General features: G+C 40.3%; 1 protein-coding gene and 1 long non-coding RNA gene across 2 annotated transcripts in view; both read right to left on the bottom strand.

Annotated features, from left to right (window-relative positions):
* Positions 1–725: 725 nt before the first annotated feature.
* Positions 726–10516, bottom strand: part of LOC309478763 — a 36613-nt gene continuing 26822 nt past the window's right edge. The window contains exon 2 of the long non-coding RNA XR_014199092.1: positions 726–4421. This is a non-coding gene — a long non-coding RNA (uncharacterized lncRNA). The remainder of the gene's footprint in view (positions 4422–10516) is intronic.
* On the bottom strand, positions 7261–8346 carry LOC309478754 (putative nuclease HARBI1; the record flags this gene model as incomplete). Its single annotated transcript, XM_082142468.1, has 2 exons — positions 7471–8346; positions 7261–7410 (listed from the first exon to the last, which is right to left on the bottom strand). The coding sequence occupies exons 1-2, from the start codon at positions 8317–8319 to the stop codon at positions 7261–7263; spliced, it is 999 nt and encodes a 332-aa protein (XP_081998594.1). The 5' UTR covers positions 8320–8346.

The following is a 10516-nucleotide window of genomic DNA, read 5'->3' as shown; positions in this document are numbered from 1 at the left end:
AGTCGCGGATCTAAAAACCACTCTTCCGTTCCGATTACCATAACAAATCGATTTGCCCCGCTCAGTGAAACACCCACTGAGAATGATTGTGCCCTAGTTATTGGCGATTCTATTACACGGAACGTGAAAATAGAGACACCAACCACCATAGTCACATGTTTGCCGGGAGCCAGAGCGCCTGACATCAAAGCAAATTTAAAAGTGCTGGCTAATGCTAATCGTAAATTCTCTAAGATCATTATTCATGTCGGCACTAATGATGTTCGACTCCGCCAGTCGGAGATCACCAAAATTAATATTAAAGAGGTGTGTGAACTTGCAAGTACGATGTCAAGGACTGTAATTTGCTCTGGCCCCCTTCCTGTTCGCAGGAGTGATGAGATAGTTAGTAGATTGTGTTCGCTTAACGGTTGGTTGTCTCGGTGGTGTCCGCAACATAATATAGAATTCATAGACAATTGGAAAAGCTTTTGGGGCAAACCTGACCTGTTGAAAAGAGATGGTATTCATCCCTCCTGGGATGGTGCTGCTCTTCTCTCTAGTAATATGGCTCATAGTCTTAGAGCTCAAACATGACAATCTGGGGCTCAGGTCAGGAAGCAGACAGACTGGCTAAACCGACCGTCTGCTAGCGGCCTCGCGTCACCCAGGTCAGATAAATCACATCACATAGAGCCTCTTTCACCTAGCTATCATCATATAGAGACTGTGTCTGTTCCCCGAATTTGGAAATCCAAAAAACGTTTTAACCCATCTAAGGTTAAAAATTTAATTGATGTTCAACAAATAAAAAACAGCTATAATACAGATGAGCAAATGCTAAAGCTTGGGTTGCTGAATATTCGATCGCTTACTTCAAAAGCACTCATTGTTAATGATATGATTTCAGATAATAACCTAGATGTGCTGTGTTTGACAGAAACCTGGCTAAAACCAAACGATTACATTACTTTAAATGAATCAACCCCGCAAGATTACTGTTATAAACATGAGCCTCGTCTGAAATGCAAAGGAGGAGGTGTTGCTGTAATTTATAGTAATAGCTTCAAAACCACTAAGAAATCAAGTTTTAAATATAATTCTTTTGAAGCATTGGTGCTTAATGTAAAAATATATAGTGTAAACGATAAATCACGTTTGAGATTTGTGCTGGCTACTGTATACAGGCCACCAGGGCACCATACAGACTTTATCAAAGAATTTGCTGACTTTCTATCAGAATTAATATTGACTGCAGATAAAGTACTAATTGTTGGTGATTTTAATATACACATCGATAATGAAAAAAATGGATTGGGATTGGCATTTAAAGACATTGTAAATTCAATTGGAGTTAGACAACACGTGTCAGGACCTACTCATCGTCGTAATCATACTCTAGATCTAATATTATCACACGGAATAAATGTTGATGCCGTTGAAATTCTGCAGCAGAGCGATGACATCTCAGATCATTATCTAGTCTCGTGTAAATTACATTTAGCCAAGGCTTCAAAGCCGACTCCGTGTTTCAAATATGTGAGACCTATCACTTCTGCTACTAAAGATTGCTTTATTAATAATCTTCCTGATCAGTTTCATCATCTCAGCATCCCGGATAGCTTAGAAGAACTTGATATTGCAACAGAAACTTTTAACTCTCTCTTTTCCAGCACTTTAGACACAGTTGCTCCGTTGCGCTTAAAGAAGATTAAAGAAAATAGTCCAACGCCGTGGTACAACGAGCACACTCGGGCCCTTAAGAGAGCAGCCAGAAAAATGGAGCGCAACTGGAAGAAAACGAAACTAGAGGTATTTCGCATTTCATGGAAAGAGAGCTCGATTACTTACAGAGAGGCTTTAAAAGCTGCTAGATCTGCTTATTTTTCAACCCTATTAGAAGAAAATAAACATAATCCTAGGTATTTATTTGAAACGGTGGCTAAACTAACGAAAAATAAATCTTCAAGCCCAGAAGTTTCCAAGCAACACAGCAGTAATGACTTTATGAACTTCTTCACTTATAAGATTGATAATATCAGGGACAAAATTATAACTATGCAACCGTCTACTACAGTATCGCATCAGGCAGTGCATTGTAGCCTCCCTGAGGAAAAATTTGATTCGTTCGTTGCTATAGGAGAGGAAGAATTTACTAAACTCATTAAATCATCTAAATCGACAACATGTATGTTAGACCCTATACCGACTAAGCTACTGAAAGAGATGCTTCCAGAGGTCATAGATCCTCTTCTTAATATCATTAATTCATCTTTGTCTCTAGGATACGTACCAAAAAACTTTAAGCTGGCTATGATTAAACCGCTTGTTAAAAAAACGCAACTTGATCCTACAGAATTAGTCAATTACAGGCCGATCTCTAATCTACCTTTTCTGTCAAAGATATTAGAAAAGGCAGTATCCTCACAACTGTGTTCCTTTCTTGAAAGAAATGATATCTGCGAGGATTTCCAGTCAGGATTTAGACCTTACCATAGTACCGAGACTGCTCTCGTTAGAGTCACAAATGATTTGCTCTTATCATCCGATCGTGGTTGTATCTCGCTATTAGTGTTACTCGATCTTAGTGCTGCATTTGACACCATTGACCACAACGTTCTTTTAAATAGATTAGAACATTATGTTGGCATTACGGGAAATGCACTAGCATGGTTTAAATCATACTTATCTGACCGTTATCAGTTTGTAGCAGTAAATGATGAGATGTCTCATCGATCACAAGTTCAGTATGGCGTACCACAAGGCTCAGTACTAGGACCGCTGCTGTTCACTCTGTACATGCTACCCTTAGGAGATATCATTAGGAAACATGGAATTAGTTTTCACTGTTATGCTGATGATACTCAGCTGTATATTTCTTCAAAACCTAACGAAACTAATCAATTCACAAAATTAACGGAATGCATAGCAGATATAAAAAATTGGATGACTCGTAATTTCCTACTTCTAAATTCTGAAAAAACAGAGTTTCTAATTATTGGACAAAAAACGTCCTCACGTAATAACCTAGAATACTGTCTAACACTCGATGGCTGCTCTGTTAAGTCTTCGTCGTCGGTTAGGAACCTGGGTGTGCTCTTTGATACCAATCTTTCATTTGAAAGTCACGTGTCTAGTATCTGTAAAACTGCATTTTTCCATCTTAAAAATATATCTAAATTACGCTATATGCTCTCATTGACAAATGCGGAACAATTAGTTCATGCGTTCATGACCTCAAGGCTAGATTATTGTAATGCTCTACTGGGTGGTTGCCCTGCACGTTTAATAAACAAACTACAGCTGGTTCAAAACGCAGCAGCTCGAGTTCTTACCAGAACCAGGAAGTATGACCATATTAGCCCAGTTCTGTCAAAACTGCATTGGCTCCCTATTAAACATCGCATAAATTTTAAAATATTGCTGATTACTTACAAAGCACTAAATGGTTTAGCTCCGCAGTACTTGAGCGAGCTCTTAACGCATTATAGTCCTTCACGTCTATTGCGATCTCAAAATTCCGGCCAGTTGATAATACCTAGAATATCAAAATCGACTGCTGGCGGTAGATCCTTTTCCTATTTAGCACCAAAACTCTGGAACAGTCTTCCTACCATTGTCAGGGAAGCAGACACACTCTGTCAGTTCAAAGCCAGATTAAAGACACATCTCTTTGACCTAGCATTCACATAATACATTATAGACTTCTATAATTTAATGTTAGGCTGCATAGATTAGGTCAGCCGGAACCGGGAACACTTCCCATAAATCCTGATGTACTCGTTACATCATGAGAAGAATGGCATCTACGCTAATTTTAGTGTCTGTGTTTATCCCGAGGTTTTCCTGCAGCCTGCCGGATCCGGGCCGTATCCAGATCTGACGATGGACCTTCGCCTGGACCCGATGACAACGCAGTGCTGAAGTTTCAACTAGTCTGTCCCTATGGAGGATCCCTCTACCACTCTACAGATAAGGCGTTGTCGGGAAAATTCGTTTCGCGTTCCTACCCCTAAGCGACAAAATAAAATAAAATTCTTTATCAAAATTTATAAGGAAAGACAAGTACTTTTACTTTGGCTTTTAGGCTTGGCTTGTAGGGAAAATCCAAACCTGCGTAATTTCAAATGCACATAACTATAGAACCCATTCTAAATGCGCATGTGAACGCCATCAGCGTTTCTCACAGGTTCGCGTTTAAAGTCTGTGTAGAGGGAATGGTGTCGTCTTAGCGGCCCCTAATTTAAAAACAAATGATCGTTGCGACGGAAGCAAATCAATCAAAACTAACTTTAGATGGAAAATAACTTAACTCTGCTATAAAGCCAAAACAATCTCTGTTACCTTAAATTATACGCTTATCTCTGTGAAGCTGCTTTGAAACAATCTACGTTGTTAAAAGCGCTATATAAATGAAGATGACTTGACTTGACTTGACTTGACTCCCTCATCGATGATTTCAATCGACAGGTAGGGTCGTCTGGGAACGCCAGGAGGCGTTCCTAGGGGGGAGGGTACTGTCACGGTTGGTAGATCCGCTGTCTCATTCTAGTCTGTGTGTTCATGTGTGTGTGAGAGTGTGTGGGTGTGTCTCAGTTCATCCATTGTTTCATGTGGGCGTTGTCACTGATCATCCTGATCAGCGGCAGCTGATTGTAATATTCACAGCCTATTTAATGCCCTGTCTTTCGTCTTATGTTTGTCAGATCGTTGTTTGATGAATCCCTGTCTGCGTGACTGCTCCTGTTTATTCCCTCGTGTTTCGCCTGCACTGCACTGCACTGGACTGGATTATTCACCGCCGATCTCACCACGGATTCTTCACCGCCGATCTCACCACGGATTCTTCGCCTGCATTCTCACTGTGGATCACCTGTCTCAGCCCCTGTGTCACGCTCTCCTGTTTGCTGTGTTCCTGGCGATCGCATCAAGAAGAATACGTTGTCTGTCATTAACCTTGAGTATTTGTTACCCAATAAATACATTGTGCACTCGCACTTGTTTCCTATCAGTTTGTCGTTACAGTCAATTAACTATAAAACTATTATCATAGATCTTTCCTCAAAGTAATTCCTTAACTTCAATCTTATGATGTTGTTTATCTCTTGTTCTTGTTAAATTTTCTAATGTTGAACAATGATCAACTTTCAAACTCACATTAACACCAGAAATCTGTTAAAAAGCTTTGCTTGTTTCTATGTTTCTCTTCAAATACCCAGAAGATAATGTTTTGCTATACAATTACCCTTTGTGTATTCTAGAGAAGCAACAGGCTTTCTATTTATATCTCTCTGTGTGTGTGTGTCTAAAGGAGGGTATAGATTCCAAAGGAAGGGCTGCTTCACTCTCCCTTTTCACTCGATGAACAAAATTAACCCTTATATTTTCATTTATCTTTTTTCTTCTTTTTTCAGTTTAACTCAGATCAGTTTCTTTTATTTTTTTAATTTTTTTTTTTTTATCTCAGATTAATTTCTTTGAATTTTCTTTATTTTTTTCCTTTAAGCTTGCTCAGAATAGTATCCTCAAATATTTGACCAGCTTTACGGTCAAAATCAGAAATGCCTGCGATCCTAACTAGTTACAACGGCACCTTCATACCTGTATGACTCCAGTGTGTTAATGCTTTAGAGCTTATTTTTTTTACCCCTTTCTCTGGGAACTCGCCACACTTAACCACTCCTGTCAATCAAGTATCGCTGCCTTTTTATACTTGTATTACTCCAGCGTTAATGTTTTAGAGTCTATTTTTTACCCCTTTCTCTGGGAACTCGCCACACTTAACCGCTCCTGTCTAACAAGTATCCTATCAAATGTCCTAGCTTAACCGTCTTACAGCTAATTTCCTGAATTTTTGACTAGATAGTCTTCTTTCTAAAAAAGATCTATCTCTATCCCAGCATATCAAATACTTTAGAGGTTTACTCTTCAGAGGAACTTAAATTAGCCAAATTAAATTGAATTACTTAACTGAATTCCATTTTTCCCTTTTATTATTATGTCTGACATATATTCATTGGCAACACAACTGGTAATTAAAATAGCACAGTTCTTTTAAGCAGTTTCAGTCTATGTTTAATCATCAGGCAGACTTATAATTATTTAGACTAAAATAAGGTCTTACCTGGAATGATCAAACAAAGGCCTGAAGACATCAATCCTGTTCGTGACGCCAATTGTAGACTTGGAATTTAGTCTTTCCCCTTATTATTAGATTCACAGGACCGGACACCAGTTATCTTGCCAAGAAGAATCTTTTATTCTTATATGTCAGGAGAGAAACTCTGAGAAGATGTTACATTCATGCCAGGTCTATACGTTCTCGTATTTCTCTTCCCTCACATCTCTTAGTTTCTCTCTCCTCTCTTAGTTTCTCTGATGTGTACAGTAAGATTGAGCTTATATACATCACTGAGAGGCTTCCTTTTATGGTAACAAACTATATTGCTTGAGCTTTAAAAATGGAACGTATATGTCATGCGAACACATGGCACAATTCACTTCCATATTAAGAACATATCTTTGTTGCTTACATCTGCATCAGTTGGAAACATGTTACATTGTACACACCCTCTACAAAATATAGCTCATCCACCTGTCTCATGTGACATGACATGGTTCCATGCTATCTATAGTCTCCTCATGCACTCAACACAGACACATAACTCTGGCTTGACAAAATACATTATGAAATTATTATGAAAATGAATAAAGAAAAATAATACAAATACATAACATTAAACAGTACATTTTTAGTCTTCAGTCTCAGATAATAGTTTCGATGTACTTTGCCTTACTGAAACCTGGCTTAAGGATTAAAAGAAGCTGTCATTCAGTGTTATTGCTTCCAACAATTTATATGTTGAGGTGAACTAACCCTTTCACCCACCAAATAGAAATTGTAGTAAATGTATGCATGCATTTTGTATTATAGTAATACCTTGATGAAATAAGCAGCTTTGAGTGTTTATGCCCGAGACCGTTTCAAAAAAAGCTTTACAAAAATCAATCACATTTATGCATTTGGCAGATGTTTTTATCCAAAGTGACAATGCATTTATTACAGGGATAATGACCCTGGACCAGCCTGGAGTAAAGAGCCTTGCTGATCGACCAGCAATCTTTCTGCTAACCAGTTCAGTGGTTTAGCCCACTACACCACAGAGGTAGTAAAGCTCTAACAAATATTTGCATGTAATTGTAAACCTATAAAATTACATTTGGCAAGAAATGGAATGCTGACAACATGAATTGTAAAACATTTGAATCTTCTTAAATGTTTTAAAGGTAGTCGTGCTCATGGAGAGCAGGCACAGGGATGTTTGGAGCAGACACAGTGGCAGCCAGATTGTCCCGCACATGTTCTCCCACTCTTGCTTCAAGGTTGTGGGGATCAGGGAGGCCGTCATCAAGGTCTTCCTCATCCTCTGGCTCAATGATGTCCCCATTGACTAGAGCGAGATTGTGAAGCACAGCGCAGCACGCAACAACCTCAGGCACGAAGGCAGGGCTCACCTCCAAGGCCTTGAAGAAAATACAGCGCCAGCGTGTCTTCAGCATCCCAAAAGCTCTCTCCACAATGTTGCGGGAACGGGAGTGGTTGCTGTTGAGACGAGCCTGCACAGGGTTCTGCACCGGCTCTCTGTACGGGGTGATGAGGCAGATGGGGGCACTCAGGCAAGGATAGCCTCCATCCCCGAGGATGCACTTGCCTGCAGGTGGATAAAGGCTGCCAGCATACACAGGGCTGTTCCTCAGCACCCTGGCATCGTGCACAGACCCAGGATATCCCACAAAGACATCAAAGAATTTCCCCCGGTGATCAGTGATGGCCTGGAGTTGGATGGAGTGAAACAGCTTCCTGTTGAAGTAACAGTGGGAGTTATTTGCTGGAGGTTTGATACGGATATGACAGCCGTCTATGGCACCAACTGCTCTGCTGAAAGCAGGTGACCCAGACAGCTGTGCAAATCCTGCTCCCACTGCCTCCAGGTCATCTCCGGTCGGAAAGCACATCACCCTCCTCAAAATTCCCATGATGGCCTTGCTCACTCTGTGCACAATGTCATGCACAGAGGTCTTTGGGATGTCGAAGGCCTGCGACACCACCCTGTAAGATGCTGCATGGGCCAGCCAGTGGAGGAACACAAGCACCTCAATCTCCCGTTCCCATCCATGGACAGATCCCAGTCTGACTGCAGCAATGAGGGACATGATGGACGGCAGAGACAGGAGAAGGTGGGCACGGTGGTCAGCCGCTTCATCAGAATAGAGCCGCAGAATGGGAACAGCTCTGTTGAGATGGCAGTATGATGTGGGGTTCACTGCCTGGAAATACATGATAGTTTGTTAGAACAAAAAGCTTGAATAAAGCGATGTTTCATGTGGTAATTGACTTGTATATTTATTTATTGTGATGATTTCTTTTCATTCATTTACTTTTTTATTAATGTTTCATATTGTTGTCAGTAAATACAATATATTTATTTCATGAATTCATGCATTAATCATTGCTTGAATAAAATTGTATGTATTCACATCAGCTGCATTTGTCTAGTGTGTATTCATGCACAGCTTTGTCAATACAACAGTTTGCTTGTTTTACCAAAATATATAATTTTCATTAAGAAAATGTTATATAATTAAGTGTTAGTCAGCATTTGTCATTATTATTGTGCATAAGTGTTGGGGTGGGCTAGTAATGCAATTCATTCTGGGGTAATCTTAATTTTTTAAGTAGTAATACTTGCTTTGTTTGAGTATGAAATCATCAGTCCTCTCCAAAGGCGAGATCTCCGAGCAGCTGCCCGACGTCTCCTTTCTGCACACATTCGTCTAACTATTGCAGACATGACAACCATTTCAGACGCTGATGAAAACCGTTCTAGTTAGGTTGTACTGATGCAGTCAGATGTCGGTGCACCTGTTGCTCATAACTTTTAAATTTTTGCGCTTGTGATAACGTCATAGGTCACATGATAACGTCAATATGGCGGATGATGTCCGGATCGCATCCATACTCAACGAGATTTGGCTATAAAGTACCTACTCTTTTAGCGCTCGTTAAGTAAGTAGCCTACTTATTGAAATTAAGTACCTACTCATTGAGTATGCGGTTTCGAACGCAGCTATTGGAGGAATCCTTGAGGTGTTGGAAAGTTTGGAATTGGATGTTGGAAATGCATGGACGCCAGCAGGAATATGGTTTTCAATTTATTTACTTTTCGGTTTATTTATCAGTTTAGTGACAGTTTATCGCATTGGAAGTATTGGATGGATTACGTCGTTCGTCATCCATATTTATGTTTTCGTTTTTACAAGTTTATTTATAGAGAGTAGGGATGGGGCCGATCCGATCCAGTATCGGTATCGGGACCGATACCAACGTAATTCACGTATCGGATTTTCCCGATCCAACCTGCGGAGATATCCGATATCCTTGAGTCATGTCTGCGCTTTAACGTTGTCTGCTGAAATGACTCCAAAAGTGATTCCCGCCGGCGAGTCTGCTAGCTGGCTGCAAACTGCGGAATGGATTTCCTGAACGGAGGCGCGGCTCAATGAGACACAGAGTTATGAGACACGCCACCGCTCAGGAAATCCATTCCGCAGTTTGCGGCCGCTGTGTGGAAATTCTTCACACTGGAAACACCGCAGAGCAAGACAGCAAAATGCAATGTTTGCAAAGCCGTAATTCAGAGCTCGTTGAAGCTCCCACGCGTCGTACAACACAACGAATGCAATCAAACATTTAAAAAAGCACCACGTTACTGTGCGTTCACACCAAACGCGAATAGCGCGTCAAATTCGCGTCTGCCGCGTCTAGTTGGACGCTTGAATATTTTGAATCCATTCGCGCGCCCAGAGCGAAATTGACGCTCGTAAAAAGCAAAAGTTTGAAGCAAATGTTTGAAGCGAAATTGACGCGCGTCTGAGGCGAAATCCGCTTGTCTGTTTGCACATGGCTGATGTTGATCGAGCATTCATCGAGAGAGTTACAGCATCGGAGCGAGGACCACCCTTTGTGTGTGTGTGTGTAAGATGTTTACACTTGCACTTTTCTTATATTTCAAGACTCAAGTATTTGACATTTTGGGAATGTAATAAATATTGACATGACCTACAGTTGCATATTTGTTTTCAGAATGGGATTTTTCCTGTTAACAGGATTTACTGTTTTTCTGACTTCCTTTTCTGACCTTATACTTACCATACATGCATAAATATGTAGGCCTACATATCATACTTGCCTGTTGAGAGGAGTTTATTTCAGCATCATATAAAATAAACAATAATGATAATAATATTAAAGCAAACACAGCTCTGGTATCGGAATAGTATCGGTATCGGCCGATATCCAAATTCAGGTATCGGGATCGGATCGGAAGTGAAAAAATGTGGATCGGTGCATCCCTAATAGAGAGAATCAAATGCTATACTGGAATAAAATACTATACTTTCTATTGAAACCCCTGAGGCGTCCAAAGTGACTTACTGGAAGGCACTACATCACGTTTTACATTTGGATGATTGAAAT

Source organism: Leuciscus leuciscus (assembly GCF_965113295.1).
Source record: "Leuciscus leuciscus genome assembly, chromosome: 17".
In the NCBI taxonomy this organism is placed as follows: Eukaryota; Metazoa; Chordata; class Actinopteri; order Cypriniformes; family Leuciscidae; genus Leuciscus; species Leuciscus leuciscus.
Note: the sequence above shows the minus strand (reverse complement) of the source record. Positions and strands in the feature narration are given on the sequence as shown.